This window comes from Bemisia tabaci, chromosome 1 (assembly GCF_918797505.1).
Source record: "Bemisia tabaci chromosome 1, PGI_BMITA_v3".
NCBI lineage: Eukaryota > Metazoa > Arthropoda > Insecta > Hemiptera > Aleyrodidae > Bemisia > Bemisia tabaci.
The window spans coordinates 73751547-73769034 of NC_092793.1; the positions used below are offsets into that span (position 1 = coordinate 73751547).

The 17488-nt window shown below is 37.4% G+C and overlaps 1 protein-coding gene across 3 annotated transcripts in view; it reads right to left on the reverse strand.

The window, feature by feature from the left end:
- Positions 1 to 15915, reverse strand: part of LOC109033175 (target of Myb1 membrane trafficking protein) — a 22721-nt gene extending 6806 nt beyond the window's left edge. For 2 of the 3 annotated variants that reach the window (XM_019045653.2, XM_019045652.2), the window contains exons 1-11: positions 15701 to 15915; positions 14118 to 14287; positions 13361 to 13451; positions 11653 to 11843; positions 9355 to 9585; positions 8489 to 8613; positions 7957 to 8108; positions 7024 to 7174; positions 6401 to 6494; positions 4596 to 4610; positions 612 to 662 (exon numbers count right to left, since the gene is read on the reverse strand). In XM_019045653.2, the coding sequence (XP_018901198.1) occupies positions 612 to 662; positions 4596 to 4610; positions 6401 to 6494; positions 7024 to 7174; positions 7957 to 8108; positions 8489 to 8613; positions 9355 to 9585; positions 11653 to 11843; positions 13361 to 13451; positions 14118 to 14287; positions 15701 to 15761 (1332 nt within the window). In that variant the 5' untranslated portion in view covers positions 15762 to 15915. The remainder of the gene's footprint in view (positions 1 to 611; positions 663 to 4595; positions 4611 to 6400; positions 6495 to 7023; positions 7175 to 7956; positions 8109 to 8488; positions 8614 to 9354; positions 9586 to 11652; positions 11844 to 13360; positions 13452 to 14117; positions 14288 to 15700) is intronic. The other variant, XM_019045654.2, reaches the window with a different exon arrangement.
- Between the last annotated feature and the right edge of the window lie 1573 nt (positions 15916 to 17488).

The following is a 17488-nucleotide window of genomic DNA, read 5'->3' on the forward strand; positions in this document are numbered from 1 at the left end:
ACAAGTATTACGTGAGAACCATAATCGATAGGAGGCGGATCTAGGTTTGCTTTACTGGGTCTTACGAGGGGTTAAGTATAGTCTCATGCAAGCCTTCCACTTTAAAATACAATTTTTTTTCAATAGGAATACTTTTTTCCACCTTTTTTTTAAGCTTTCTCCGTTATTTTATGAAAAATTGGGAGGGATCAGGAGAGTCTGACAAAATTCAAAGGGTAGTAAGTTCTCTTGTGGGTGCCTTACAAAGGAGGGGGGGAGGTGTCATAAAGTCGGCCAAAATACCTTACGTAATTCTGGAATGGCCCTTCTAATTGCAATTCTAAAACAAAATTAATGGTATTAATTAAATTTAACTTTACTACCTCTTGTGGTGAAAAGAAAAAGAAAAAGAGAAAATGGAATACATTGGTTGTAGTTAAATTAGCAGGATTTTACAGATCTTTTTCAGGATCTCAGGGATCACTCCAGGATTTTTCTCTCCTAGATTGGCCAAATAGATGAGGTAGCAAATTGTGGCCAAAAGGAACTTGTGCTTTGGCCATTATTTTATACTTATTAATAATGCACTATCCCATTGTACATAACTGAGAAAATATATCATTTCAACTTACGTTTGCTCCAAGCCAAGCTGCCATCTCGTCAAAATCACTCTCTTTGTGCATCTGAAAAAAAAGAAAATGTTCATGGATTTTTAAATGAGAAAGTCCTATGATAAGTTAAGGACATTCCTGATATGCTCAACGAGAATACTTTAACTCTACTGTGGGAGGGAGAGGAAGGAAAAAAATGGGAAGGGGGGAGGGAACACTTGTAGTATTCATCCTGACTGAATTTTAATTTTTACTCTGTACTATTTTAACGTACACACTTCCATTGTAGTTATTCTATTATTCTTTTAGTTGAGTATTAAACTCAAACTTACTTACTTCAAGGCGTAGATCATCTTACTTAGATTAGATCAATATCTTGAAAATTTTGGTAATTTCATGTGTTTCCCTTATGATTAAAAAGACTAAGGAAAGTGCAATACATTCATTTGCACTTTATGCACTAAACTCGACAATAAGGAAAAGAAAACGGAAAGAAAATAAAAACAACTCAGACATTCCATACAAGCACTGAAAAGAAATATGCTCAAATATCAGAACTATATAAAGGCCAGCAAAAGAGACACAGATTCAGACAAAATGCACAGAATAAATTCTCATTTAATCAATAAGTTGGAGGTCTCAAACAATCTGCGGGTCATTAGATTCAGATCTAAGCAGTGCTGTTTGCTTCTTATTTTGAGACAAATCAAAGCAGATATGGATGTATTAATGCTGGCAGGAACTGTAAAAATGAATGAAATCAAAAAGGAAATGAAAGCATACGGTTTTTGTGCAACACATGTAGTTCCTTTTGATTTCATTCATTTTCACATGGTTTTTCTTGGCTCAAATACGTCCATATTGTAGTCTAATAATACAAAATATCATTGCATTATAAACTACCGCGGTTTTTTTGAGTGCTTATTTTGGCTGAAAAGATTGCTGACTGAGAATTTAAAACACGGAAATTCACCTGAACATTCTTCAAACAAACTTGACCCAAGAAATTGAATTACTGCAGAGAGGGGCTTACTACTAGCAAAAATTGAAAAGTTTAAATGCAATAATTTGAACTTTGATGAAATGGACAGATTTAACAAAAATCAACTCAACTGCACTACATGTTGCAGAATTTTTTATTTGTTTAATAGAGAACTGAACTATATAACCTCTTTGAACTTCTTGTGAATTTACCCTGGTTCATAAAGAATGTGCTCACAAAATTTTAAGTCAAAATATGTAATGGCTTTTCAGACAAAAAAATTAAACATGACAGTAAATTAGGCAATATTTTATGTAGCTAGGCATCCAAATCTGCCCAAAAATGTTTAAAATAATTACAATGATAAAAGTTTACTGTTACGGGAAAATTGAGTTGAAAAACTTGAACATTTTATGAGTATTAACATTTGCTATGTGATTAATTTTTTGTTACTTGGGCAAAAGATGTTAAAAGTATTTACCTATAGAAGAATTACTTGCTCCAAATTTTTCAAGATTCAAAAACTCAGCGGGCAGTAGAAAATCAGTTTCTTGAGTTACTACACTTTTTTTTTTCGGGCAGTAAAATACTGATTCCAACACTCAGATGTACCAAGACTGAATTAGCAAAGAGTATTACTAACAAACTTCTAATAACTATAATTTGTGAATTTCCATATTGCATTAATTATCAAAGGTAGATTGCCGTTATTTTGCAGGACTTGTTGCAGGTGGAAGTGTAGTTAAAATGAGTGCAAATGATCAGAGTTTAGAAGAGATAGAAAAAAAAGAAGAAATAAAGGGTTATTGGGCTGCAGCCTTAAGGGCTTAAAGGTGGAAAAAGTTAGATTATTCATAAGTGTTTTGAATCACTCTACGTTAACTGTGATATAGACTCATATTCATTAATCATGAAGTCAACTTTTGGAGTGTTACATTACTGTTCATACATTTAACATAATGAACGATTCATGAATAATGCAAAATAATTCAAAGTGAACCTCAAATCTAGCATTAAATCACTACGGTTTTAGATGTAACTACATCGGAACATTCATGCAAATATTTTAAAATATTTAATTGCATAATAGAAGTTAAAATACTAATCAAAATTTGAGAGAAGTAAAAATTGCAGGATATTTGGCTCAAGACAAACAAACTTCAAACAGAAACAGAACTTCTGTTCCTGAAGTGGCAACCATTTGCATTGAGTGAGGTCTAAATTTTCGAACGCAAACAAGCTGTTATATAGGTACACTTTTGTAAGATGGCACACACAAAATCAGCAAAGCACTCCGTTGTCATTGATGCCATTCAAGTAATGAGAGAAAATTTGAAAAATGTCAAATATACACTCCGAGAGAAAAGAGAATAGGTTACATGGCTATGATTTCTACTACTGGTCAGTTATCGCCTCCAGTTGGAGGTTTTTTCCCTATGTAGTGTAAAATGGGTCTGATGCACACAAGAAATACAGTCAAGTAAATTGACCTTCTGAAGGTAAAATTGCGCAAAAAATCACGATAAAAAAAGTCTAAAATTCACTTCTTCTGAGCACAGCCTGTCTGGTTGGTGACAAGCTTTTTCAGATTTTCCACAACTGCGGGCAGTTTTTCTAAAGCTCACAATCAGGGTTACCCAGACAGAATCGCAAGAAAATCTAGCCTAAATAGACAAGAGAGCTTGCGAACTGTTACGAACTTCCTTTACATGCTTTATGGCTTTGGTTCTTGCAGAACAAAGAAATAAGGAAGAAACAAACACAAAAAGTTTTTTAAGGTTGGTAATTTACTTATGTTAGGTTCTCATACATCCATTTCTAGGCAAATCTGGTCGATGGCAACTGGAGAAAAATGGTTGCAGATGCGGAGAATCAGGAAAAACATGTAAACTGCGCACTAAAGAGTGGATGTCAGACTTTTTAAAGTACCCAATGTGATTTTTGGGTAATTTTACTGCGTCTCTGGTGTGAAACTGACCCATGGGCATTCTTTCCTTTTTCATCAGACTTTCTGATAAAAAAAATGCAAGAAAAAAACCATGCATGTTGTAGGGTCAAGGATCATCTTCGACTAACATACCCCTAAATTTGCGGTTTTTGACAACCACTTAACCAAACCTCCCCTAAAAATTGTGTGACTTTGACCCAAACCAGACTTTCTCTTTCCAATAATACAACCACCATACACACTGTGCTGCTTGTATTTCTGTATTGTCTCACTACAGCATTCTGCAGTTTGCATTTCTCCTTGCCCAGGGGCAACCTAACTTCCATATTCAAGAAGGGTAAATTTCATCCTTATTTCCACTAAGAGATTTATTTCGGGATTGATGATGAAAACTTTTGGGACCGACATCAAGACACTTTGAAAATCCAGTTAAAATCGCTTATTTAGACTTGCTGTGAAACACTTTCATTCGTAACCCCTCCCCCTCCCTCCCCCAACTTCTGAACACTGAAGATACTGAAAAAGGCCCCCTCTCCTACTCCTTGGAGCGTTATCAAATTTAGGGATGACTCCTTAGAGGTGGTGTTGTCAGAAACCTCTTTATATGTACACCTAACAACCAGAGAGCTGCTCAAATATTGCGAACAGCACTTTCTTTATTTTTGGACCCCTCTCTATCTTATATGGCAACTGCAACCCACTTTCCACAAATTCCATTGGATTTTCTGACAAGATGTGGTTTACAAATAATTTCACACAAAAAATCAAATAGTTTTTCTAAGGTATGTTCGGTTTTATTTTCCATCCCTACCATAGAATACCTCAGGTAAGAACTATTGCCTCCTCAAACTGCGTTTCACTGATTAGTTCCTAAAATTAGGTAAAAGCTGTTATGTAATTTTATTTATTGCATCTATTTTATACTTAGCAATTACATTCATGATTACGGGTGAAGTGGTTTATGCGCAAAAAATTAAAGTTGTTGATTATTTAATTGTCAGAAAAAAGGCAGGGAAGGGAGCAGCATTAGAAACAAAATCGTGCACAGCATTCATTGGATGCAAATGTCACCTACCCCAATGATCGGATCCTGGACAGCATCAATAAATTCCCATTGAAAACACAGACATATTATTAACATAAAGAACAGAAACAAAAAAAAGCAACCAAGCCCAGTTCAAGGCACATTAAGGTATCAATGACAAAGAAATAAAAATATAATTTGTCACAGATGCATTCAATTCTGCTCAGCATTGGAGTTTGAGTTAAAACTTTACCAGAAAATTTTTAGGGCACTCTTGTAAAGCAAGCTTCAGTTTAGGTGCCACATACGATTTTTAGGAGCCATAAAGAATGGGAACTAGACTCCTAGTATAAAGTTTGCAAGAAGAAAAATGCAGCAGCAGGGCACAAAAATGCCCCATCTTGCAATCCAAGGATTGCGGCAAACTTGAGATGTAAGACACAATTGTAACCTCTAAAAAGAGGTTCTGATAATTCAAAAGTTCTCACATTTAAAAAGAGAGACTAATCACAAATTTTGTCATTAAGCAGAGATGCTGGATTGGAAGAAACTGTCAACATTTCAAAACTGTTTGCACTCCTGCGCAGCAAAGATACAAGATCAAGTTTTAAGATACCACTTCTAGACAACACTCATTACTTTTAGGCATATTTTACACATGATAAAGTTGGAATACTGATTAGAAGGAACACGAGTTGGAATGTATTCAATCAATAGCATGGTGAGGATGTTCTTTAGTACTAGACTGGTGCATGGACTCTGCTTTAAGCTTTTCCTAACATGTGTAATTTCTACAGTAACTGCAGTTAAAATTACAACTAGAGTCACACATACAATGGAAAACGCTGCTGCATAATAATGAATGTGGAGGACTATGAAAGGACTGTGAGGTAACGTTTGGGTGACATAGGTACCAATGAAAAGCCCCAAGTTGCTTTAAAAACTTAAGAAACACTGCTTAGAGTCCACCATCCAACGAGTGTGAAGGTAGAGACAGCTCTCAAAGCATTGCGACATAATGCTACTTTACCGACTCTCTTTTTTTCACATGCTACATAATAAAGGTCTTGCTGCAAAGATCTAAATTTTGTAAATTTATTAATCATAAAGATTTTAGGAGAAAATTCAAAAGATAATGGCTGCAGTTGAATTTTGATCTTAGCTTGCACCTCTGATATACTGCCGTGTTAGGGAAGAAGAACGTTGTATCAGCCTTCAGATGTTGCTGACCTTTCTTTGAAAACATGAATTTTTAGGAAATCTGAGAAAATTGTTCTTCGAATTTTATTCTCGATCAAATTTAAATTATCTGAAAATTTCGAGAAAAACTATTCATAACTTTCCTTAAAAATAAACGTTTTATCAGAGGAAATTTGGTAGCTCTCGAAAGCTCGCACAGCGTTCTTCCATTCCATGGCAGTATGAGACTATTGTTTAGGAACTCTATCAATTCTTGCGGGAAACAATTTTAAACATAACAATCTTAAGCCCTCGTCCCACAATCAAATGAACTCATCAAATGCAAGATGGCGGGTTCATCAACATTTGACGGCCTGCTAACATTTGATAGCGGACTTGGGCGAAAACCGGTCACCATCTTGCGATTGATGAGTATTTAATGGGTTCATTTGATCGAGGGACGAGGGCTTTAGAACCACTGTTCACAATTTGTCCCTTTTTTCAGATTGTATATCCTACTTCGTATGTGATGAAATGAAACTAAAAGTGTTGGTTGATCTAGATAATAACTCCAGAACTAGACATAAGAGCTACAATAGGTGAGAATTTTAGAAACAATAAAAGAACTTGTAGAAAAGTACAAATCAGGGATTTAAGAAGGTACATGGGCAACTTACCGCAGCTATTGCTGGCTGAGATCTATTTTGCGCAAACGCTCCTAACCCACTGGCCACCTGATCTGGTTTTAAATTGGCTTCATATGAGCTCCCACTGGAAAAAAAAAAAAAGGAATGTAAAAGACTCTGGGCTCCTTTCTGTGTCCAATACAGAACAGACTATCATCCATACCAAAGACGCCAATCTAACAAAATTTTGATCACTTTCAGCGTCACACACTCACATAAATACCCCGCAAAAATTGAATAGCCATTGTGCCTTTCAAGATAAATTCACTGACTCTCTTTCTCTTTCTTACTTAAATATACACACATATTTTGGAGAGTAAATCTAGCGTTTCATCTTGAGCTGATTTGATTCAAAGAGTGCTTATTCAGGCACTGTATGGTGAGGCATTGTCATGATAAAATCCTGTCCATCCTGTAAATCCTGAGTCTTCACATTACATTTACTCAACTCTTTTCTTTTTAAATCTATTTCAGGTCCATTCCAGCTCAATCAAACAAACAAAATTTAACTATGTTTTTGCAACGTTGCCTGGATTTTCTAGATTGGAAAAAAACCTCTCCGCTTCCAAGGTTTTTCCTTTATTTGATATCAAAAAATTTGTCTGGATACTTACTCAACTTTGGACGACTCGTAAGTTTTATTTCTTGACTGGGCAAACATGTCAAAAGCTGAGTCCTCTTCTACGTTGGAGTTTTGATGGATTTTCGCAGGGATACCAGGTACTGATGATAGTTGCGACTTTATAGCAGTGGCACCACTCAGTGCTGAAATAGATCACATAAAATAAAATGAAAAATACTTAAGAATAGAAACAATAAACATGAGTAAGTATAATAAAAGAATGAATCAGACGTACAGCAAAAGAATGATTGTTGCAACAAAAGATGTACATACATACATTATTTATTTTTTTTACATTACATTACATATTTTATGTATTACAGTCTCTCATATACCACACACAAATTTTGGGACCATCCATAAAAAAAAGAGGAACTCTAACGAAGAAAAACGTAATGCATAATGAGGTATTGGCACCACTATCTCAAGAGAAGTCTCTCAACATTTTGGCACCAAAAACATTTAAAAAAGTCACTGAATGGATGTCTTTACTCTTTGAGGTTTGAGAAAAACCTATTGAAGGTTTTAATCAGCCGCGTTCAAGGCTTAAAACTATTATTATAGAAATTTTGTATCATTTTTCGTATAAACCATGTATGCTGAAGGAGAAAACAAAATCTAAACCATGCAAAACTTATGATTGGAGATTGTAAAGAGTCTTTTCTTAAAAAAAAAAAAAAAAAAAAAAAACAATTCTGACAATTAGATCCAGCTTACAATTAGACTACTGAAATCGTTCTCTTGCACAATGACATCAACTTCAATGGGCAAATCACACTTGTTTTTATTTTGGAGCAATTTTCGGTGCAAAAAAGTCTAGGAGCTGTGAGACTCAGCAAGCAGACATTGGCCAGGGCCAAGTCTGAACAGGTCAATAAACTTTGAATATGTTAAAGAGACTTCAGAACAGACAGCTTTCACTTACTCATAGCTGCCATTTGCGCATTAATATTGGAACTTCCACTAGTGGCTTCATCACTCAAGTCAATAAGAGCATCGGGTTCATCTTTTACTTTGGATTTAGCACCTTCTCCTTCGCCACGAACGCCTTCACGGTTACTCACAAATCTATTGTACCTGCGAACAAAACAAATATGGTAGAATATGAGGAGTATTGCTTATGAGCGAGCTCAATACAAAGTGCATATGTGAGGATTTTCTTCATTCCTTCATTTTCAAATTCCCCGATTTTTTTTCTTAACTATTAATGCTTTTCCCTCGCTCAAAAGGTGCCAAATTCCCTGACCTTCCAACATGACTTCAACTTACATTTTTCCTCTTACTTTTGCAGTGACTTTTTCTGGTGGTACAAGGAAGTTGTTCTTCAAAGAAAAGTGAAATCGGTCAAGAGTATATACTTATAAATGACGATTTAATAAAATACCTGAAACATTGAGATTGGTTGTAAAACCTTTCAGTACAATTTCCCTTACGGACTAACAAAGCTGAGTGCTTACCTAAGGAACAGATTGTTGAGAAGATCATTGATCCTCAAAAGCTCAGCAGTCAATTCATCATTTGCTAATCGGCTTATTAATTCAGCTAGACGTTCCTGCATTGCTCGGCATGTTCCGTACAGCTCCTTCAAAATATAAAGAACACATACATATAAGAACTTTCAACCATATTTGTGCATTTTTAATTTGCATATTAGACAAATTAAGTGTATAGAGGCCCTTAAAAGAAGACACTCGCAAAAAAAGACTACAAGTCTGAAAGGAGGAAGCTTTATGCTACCAAATAAAAAGAGAAAAATGTCAGTATTCCAGAATGAAAATCCACCTTCCCAAAATGTTGACCCAGTTTTGGCAAAAAACCACAGATAAATTGAGGCAAGAGTGTGCTAAATTAACCCGTTAACTTAAAGCGCTGTCAGTCAACCTTGCATTTACGTACACGATACATCAATAATCTTATGATAGATCGTATTCTTGACAATATTTAAGCAAGTGAGATGACCAAGCTTAAACTTATTTTGTACAGTAATTCATTACTATGCTGCAATATTTTTGTATTATTGTATGGTTGAACATATAACAACCTTTGATTTACTGATTCCATTTGATTTTGCGATTTCGATAGCGTTAAATCAACAATATGAAACGACTGTAACAGAATTTTCTCCTGGCTTCCTTAAGAAACCTAGAATGATTGCCAAGTGTACCGACTTTCAACCACCGAAAATGACTCAGGGGTTATTAGTAGGTTATTTTGTAGCTTCAATTGATAAATTGTTCCAAACCACTGATTTTTCCATATTAGATTATGATTCTAGGTGCGGCAGGGTCAAAGTAACTCATAGATCAATGGGTTGAAATCTTACCTCAAGTAACTGGATATCGCTGGGATGCTCTTTGCCAGGGGTGAGTTCGGTAAGCATCTCATTAAGGACTGTCATATTTCCGTTGACTAAATCAAGCTCTGATTGTAATTTTACCATCTGCTCGGGAGTCAGCATGTGAGAACCTGGTGCAGCGGAGACATGCTGGTGTGCCGAACCTCTTTTTGGCGTTTCAGTGGCAACAACTCCCACTGGGATATCACTGTCAACGCTCTGAAAAACACATGTAAACACACGCAATTCTGCTGAATATCTCTAATTTGACATCTTAAGCCTTATTCTTTCTCCTCTTGTTATGGATTTATCCTCTGGTTGAAGTCAGGTTGAGACTTTTACAAAATCTCAAAATTTTTTAGCGCATCCGAAAATATCATTTAGACCATAGAATGTATCATACAGACCCAAAATTCCCCAAAAATAATGTTAAAAGTTTTGATTTACTTAACAAGAAGTTGAATTTGAACCGAAGTGATAGAACCCCATCTCATTAGATTTATGAACAAAAAGTTATCTATTTCCAAGTCCAATACGTCCTCTTCCGAAAATGTTAAAAACTCAAAGAGTTTATTTTTCTTCTTGAAAAACTGAACTGATCTTATCCATAATTTAAGCAAAGGTTGTATTTTATCTCTCAATTTCTTCCATGGTTAGCAAGAATGTGCAAAATGTGTGGCCAGTTTATATGTCTTGCCCAGTCCGCCTTCACTACAAAGCATTGAATACTATGCAAAAATTCAGAGGATTATGGTTAAAGATGAACACTGATAGAAGATAAAATCAGACATACACTCTGCACAGCGTCTGAATTCCACTCCTACATTTTAGAGGTTGTTTAATGACAAGTTTAATTTTCATGAACTATAAAATAGTGCAAGGAACAAGGACTCGATTGTGGTTTTTTTTTTTTGTTTTTTTTTTTTTTTTTTGTTTAAACGGAAGTGAAAATCTGCTTTCTCCCGCACTGGATTGAGGGGGAACCGAAGTGCCCCCAGATCCGGCGAGCCCCGGGGGGGTTTTCCAGGCCCACTCCCAGGTACCAGATACCAATCGCGGCCCGGTCCGAGTGGAACGTCCCCGGGCATCGCTGTCCGGGGACCTCGGTCCGGGAGTGTGAATGGTTATGTGGGTTTGGCCTATGACAGTAGGCCCGCCAAACACTAACGACACTCCCCTTGAGATGCATCCGCACTACGCATCCCCTTTTGTCCGAGTTTAATTCCCACCCAACGGTCAGCCTACGGCCATTACCTCGTCAGGCGAGAGGGCCCCCCGCAGCAGTGTCCAGCCGGACCCCACCCTCATAGGAGCACCCCGTTGCCTCCGGAGTACCTAACCCCCGCCAGGAGGGATTTAAACCTCCCAGCAGCTCTGAGGATGGGAATCCGTACCCCGAGGGGTCCGTCAGCACTGGAGCCTCTGAAGCGGAAAGGTTACCTCCCGTGGATGTGTGGGGGATTCCAGGTGGCACCCGGCCAGGACTCCAAGGAGTCCTGTGTTACGCCGGCGCTCCGAGTCCTACCCACTGCACCCATGGGACTCAGACTTCGCAGCGCCCCTCCCTACGAGTAGCGAGCGACGCGGCCGGCCAACCCCATCCGAAGCACTAGTCAACTTTGACTTGCTCCTCCGGTCCGGCCCGCTTTCAGCCCCCGCCAACCACCAGGGCCGGATGCGCGGACTCAAGGTCCGCATTCCGGGATCCTGGGGGGCGCGGGAATCACGAAACCAGACACGTCAACGATCCCGCTTGATCTGCTCAATTTCTTCCATGGTTAGCAAGAATGTGCAAAATGTGTGGCCAGTTTATATGTCTTGCCCAGTCCGCCTTCACTACAAAGCATTGAATACTATGCAAAAATTCAGAGGATTATGGTTAAAGATGAACACTGATAGAAGATAAAATCAGACATACACTCTGCACAGCGTCTGAATTCCACTCCTACATTTTAGAGGTTGTTTAATGACAAGTTTAATTTTCATGAACTATAAAATAGTGCAAGGAACAAGGACTCGATTGTGGTTAGGGTTGCACTAATTTTAAAAGCATATTCTTTAGTTTGCACCTCTTACATTCAGGTGCATTTGCCTGTCACTGAAGCTAGAACCTTGCTTACAAACTTTATTTTCTAGAATTTTTTCGAGCCCCATTGTCAGGATACTCATTTCTAACGCTTCATTTTGAAGACTGAATAGCAAGTAATACCTCGGACACCTTCAAGTGCTTTTCATTGCATAACTGTTAATTCAAACTAATTGGTGTATCATGAAAAGAATACATACCTTATGAGGGGTTAAAATGGGAGCCATTGTATCGAGATCAGTCATTGGGAATTCAATGCCTTTGGTCTTGAGTTCCGTGTAAACTTGGACTACGCCTGACATTTCAGGTTGGTTTTTGAAGGCATCCGTCCAACTCTGAATCATGCTTAAAACTTTGTCTTGAATTTCAGTCGGAGGATCATTCTTTGGTCCTATAGAAGGAGGAAGAGAAAAGTTGAATTTTAAGACAGGATTTTAAACCAGTTAATTATTGAGCTCTTTACTCAATAAATACCCCCATAAAGACTGCGCTATTGAGTAAAGGGCCGTTCATAAAATATGTGCTATAGAATGGACAGAAGGTCGAGGAGCACATTGCGCCATTTTGTTTTTATGCAATGAAGGATGAGGACCTACATCGCAAAAGCGTTACAAGCGAGAGAGGGGGTCAGAAATGCAAAATTTAGCGCAAGTGTATTACATTCAATTTGATCAAATTAATTAGCTTAATTATTTACAAAGAACTGATAGAAGGGAAAAATCATTTAAAGAAAATTTAAGCTTCCTCCTTACAGCTGGAGGAGCCAAATGAGAGAAAACATTCCTGCTGATGTTTAGTGAGGTAGATATTAGGCAAGGTACGATATTACATGTAATGTAGGCATGAGACTTTTTAAAATTGGTTTGGAAAATTAAGTTACGAAAAAACAGTTACTTTATTCCCTCATCATATAGCTAACAATAAAATATTTACAGTTAGTACTTGAATCAGGTGAGTTGCGAAAGATGGAAAGAAATAAGATATAAACAAATTAAAACAGCAGTGTGATTCAGAGTCTTTATCAGCTCTCAAGGGACAACAATTTGCTACACAATAGTCCTTATCTTTTAGATAACTGTATCAGCTGAGACAAATAAATAGGTGGAGCTAATTTTTTGTGACTTCTTCCTTTGGTATTTTAGGAAATTTAGTTTTCATTAGAATTGGTTATTGGTTTGGTAGAAGGGCTTAAGACTACACAACAAAATTTTACAAAAAAGACAAATGACTGACAATTGACTTTTCTTGTCAAGCACCAAAAATTTTCTTGAGTGTTTGCAGGAGAGGTCAGCATCTGTTTGAAAATTCTGAGGTAATTTTATTGGTGGAAAATTTTTTAGTACCCTTTCCTGTTAATTAGAAATCTTTGACTTATACCCTTTTGCATGAAAATGAAAGAAAGCCAAGATATTATTTAGTAAATAACGTAAGTTTGAGGTGCGTTTTGAAAGTTTTGTCACAAGTAGAGTATGGAGATATAACTTTCAGATACGGAAAAAATTTAGAGGTACTGCTCTGCTTTTTTCAAGCTATACATACAGGTATATAAATTCTCAATTAATTTGTGAACATCCTTCAGAAGGCCAAAAACGCAAGAAATTTTTTTTTTTAAAAGGGCTGAACGCCTCCCTTCTACCAGAAACTGACTCATCTAGGACATCGCAGACTCTCTTGTTTGTTTTTGTTTATGGGAAATCTTGGGAAATATCTTTGGGTCTCATTTTGAGAAACTTTGAGATACCTTCCTTTTTTCATAAGTAGAATTATTCTTGAAAAATCTATATGAGACTGTTGGTGGAGAGATTTCTGTTGAGATATAAAATAAAAGTAGGTACTTAAAATCTTTGGGACTGCAATTAATAGGAATGGTTTCTGATTGTACCATCAGTTAAATTTTTGAAATCTTACCTATCAACTTCACCAGCTCTTGAACAAACTCTTTGTTACAGACTAGCACATGAAATCGCTTGCCGCAATTTTTCACGCATGTTTCCAAAACCTGGGAACAACATTCAAAATGATAAGATTTTACGTGCTGAGTATAAAAGTACACCTCCATTTGATTGGTGAAAACACTCATTATTCACTTCTATGTCACAATGGTTACTGTGACAAATTTAACAGTGGAAAAAATTAAGGGAAGGGAGGACAATAATTCCTTTGATTTAACTCTCCTTCCTCTTCAACTACAACTAAATTAGGTTCTCATGGCATATTCGCATAATTTTCAGCATAAATATCTGTTTTTGAAAGTGAGACAGGTGTTGGCACTTTATCTTATCAAATTAACGTCTAAAAAATTTTAGTTTAGTAAGCAACTTCAACTGGGCTTAAAATGAATGGTGACTGCATAAACTACGTTAAATTTTAGTTTGATGCTGATTCTCTGAAACAACAGAATATAGTTTGATAAAACTTTTAGCAATTACTATCACAAGAAAGACCTGCCTAATTGACTTGAACTAATCAGGCAAAGAATTTGTTTTTGTACAGCTATGAGTGGCATAAAGATGTACGCACAGTTAAGAAGAAAAGGAAATAATTGATGGGTACATTTTCTCATAAAATTTGTCACTCCAGAGTATTGAGTCCACCATGGCAAAAAGAGAAAAAGAAATGTGGTGAATCTGGAAAAAACGCAAGCAGGAAGATAAACAATACTTACGATTAGTGTGTATTTGACTACTGTATGATTCTTGCCCGCATTCTGTACGAGTCGTTTCCGTATAGCTTTGATCGCATCTTTTGGTCCATCCTCTCTCTCATTAATCAAATCACAGATTTCCAAGTTAAGAGACCAGTCTACATCTGGCAATGCTGCATCGGTAGCTCTCTCTACAACCAAGAAAAAACAAGAACTTAGGACTAACTTAGTAGATTAAAGCTGCAGCAAAATTTTCACAATGTTCTTGTAATTTTACTTTGGGCAGTACCTAACCTGTTGGGTATGTTTCATATTACGAAGGCATCTAATGCATTCGTCTATAAATAGGCAGATCATCTTGGGAAATGATTAATACCTACACAAGCCAACTTTCATTTGATAGTCAAACATCTACATAAAAAACTAAATGAGGTATAGCATAGCTGCGTATTGGAGGTCAAATTATGCTGTGGAATTCAGTTTTTCTGTTTATAAAATGCAACTCCACGGTCTTATGAACCTCAGGAGACTATTGAGCATTGGGAAGAAATGTTGGGCATTCCAGCACAATAGATGCTATTAGTGGCAACATCACATAGGGATTTTCCATTATATCGATTTGGATCCAAACAACAACATTGGCATAACCTCTTACAATGCTACCAATGCAAAAAAATCGATATATGCATATTGAGGTAGCATCTATGCCATGTATTCCAAACGTTACTCCTGATTTTAATCAGGAGTAACGCTCTGAACTATTTGACTTTCTTGTATGATATCCATGATGTATATATTGTTAAGCTTGTGACAACTAGTGTAAAGTAACTGTGATATATTTATGTTCCGATGAATATGTACTCCGCAGATGGCGTAAGCCGAAAGGTGCCTCAGTGATTAATAAATATTCAATACAACACCTTGGTTCTCATTCAAATTTACAAATAGGCCGAATAGGGAAACAGTAAGTAACTTAAATTCTAATTAACTTTACTGTGTGAAAGGTCAGAGGAGTTGAAAGTATTGAATGAATGAATAAATAATAGTGGCAACAACAAACCACCATCCATTGAGAGCATTGATATAGAGCAACTGGATTAGGATTGTCCTTAGTATAAAATCTTTACTGGAATTGGCTTGTGAGTTATTAGAGCGTGAACACAGAGATTTCAACGACAGATTCAAGTAGTACTTAAGTCCCAAACACTGTTTTCGAAAGGTTTGGAATGGAGTTGAAGCTTTCACTTAGTGACAGTGCATTCATATGTGCATTTATCAGAGAAGCAACTGTGTGGTATCGGAGTGAAAAACTTAGGAGGACTCCGACAGATATTATGTAAACAAAAAAAACCCAGAAGCTCTCAAAATAGTTCCTATTATGATACTTTCGTCTTGCAAACAGTCAATGGTTTATATGTCTAACAAAAACATGACTGGTGGGCAGCAATATGGGAAAAAGTTCCATGAAATACAGTGCAGATTGGTAAGAAGAAGAAGTGAAGTAAAAATCAATTGCTGAGAAGACGAAATTGTGAAGACTTCTAGAGACTCTTACATAACATTGCTCTGCTCTAATGAAACAGCAAAACATGAAAATGACAAACCTATTCGCTGTCCAACGGGAGTGGAAAATGGACTGATGCCCACACCAAAGAAGGATGTCATTTCGGAAGATAAATAAATAAACGGCTCGAATGATCGTGGGCTGAAATTCTTCTACGATAGCAAATAAAACCACACTGATAACGAGAAAGATTTGCTTAATTTGATAAAGCTTGTAATCACGTACCGTCATCACATAACTTGACAGATAAAACTACCTATATAGGAGAACTCTCGCACAAACAGAAACCTCCTAAGCATGGTTTGAAGTAGAAGCCTTCTGGTTATGCAAAGAGCTTCTCAGTCGCGGTTTTGGCGCGCAGTTCAAAACGATTACGTAGTACGTGCTGTCCGATTAATGCCGCAATCAGACGCTGAATTTAGCAGCTGAATGTGAAAGTCAACAATCATCGCCCAACGGCTGAAATTTAGCAAATTCGAGTTATTTTCATCCAGATGTGTATCAAATCTACTCGAATAGTTCAGACAAATTCAAAATTGGTCCGATGGTTGCTGAAAATCGTTGCTGAATTTTGCGCGTGAGGCATCGGGCCGATGACTTCCACATTCAAGCCACATTCAGCTCCCACATTCAGCGTGTGATTATGACTGAAAGATCACGAAAGTTTCGTGAATGAAGTTTTCTTGAGTCGCTCATTTCGAATTTGATGTCAAATTGCCTACATTTTAACACCCTGACCTATTAGTTGTGGGCTAAGTTAATGGCATGCTGCCGCTGGCGCTGCCAGCTCAAAACGCACACTGACGCCTACAAACCTAAGGGGATACTTCAAGCATTGCGCAACGCGCAGGCGACGCCTATAAACCTAAGGGGATACTTCAAGCATTGCGCAATGCGTGAAGTAGCCCTTTAGGTTTGTAGACGAGGCGTCAGTGCACGTTTCGCGCTGGCAGCATGCCGCGGCACCCCCGACGCAGGCGGGTGGTAAACGATGTCTTGCGGGAGAGCTCCCTGGCGGAGAAACTCGTATATCGTGTATTTTTTTTTTTTTTTTTAAATTCATTTGACTTTTAAAATTACACACTGGTCACACAATTTGGGAAAACTATCCACAATTCGTCATGGTTGGCAGTTTAACCCTTCGATGCCAAACTCAGGTCAAATCGACCCGAGGCTTGCTAAAAACACGTGGCTACCGGGTTTAATGGGGCCAGTGCATACGAGCTTCAGATACGGGTCTACAAATACATCTTGAAAAAATAAGAATCAGACGCATCGAAGAGAGAAAAAAAAAGTGAAAAAATCGAGGGCCGGGGAATTTGTTTTTACAACCCCTCCTCAGGCCCGCCACAAGGGGGGATACTGGGTCCCTGGTACCGGGGCCCGTGTTACCCGTGAAAAACCACTACGAATTCACATGCAACCCTTGTTTCGTAAGAAAAAGTGAAAAATTTACCCTAAACATTTCGCAAAAGGTGAATAGATTTTCAGAAACACTCTGGGGCACTGTAGAATTCTTCTTAAATTTTCAAAGAAGTATACTTCTTGGAAAATTTCTATCTATTTTCAAGATTTTCAGTACAGAGGGATATTTTTAGTAACTGCGTTTCATTTTCTTCCGTCGTCAGATGCTAAGAGTCTCCAGTCTGGGCATCCTCGACTTCAATGGCTCATGGCTCAACTCCCTTGCCATAGACAAACGAAGGGGGAGTCCAGGGGGGCCTGGCCCTCTTAGAACTGAAAATAGTATCATATGCCCCCCCCCCCAAAAAAAAAAAAAAAATTAAAAATTTTCCAGATGTTTTGAATGCAACAATTCGCAAGTATG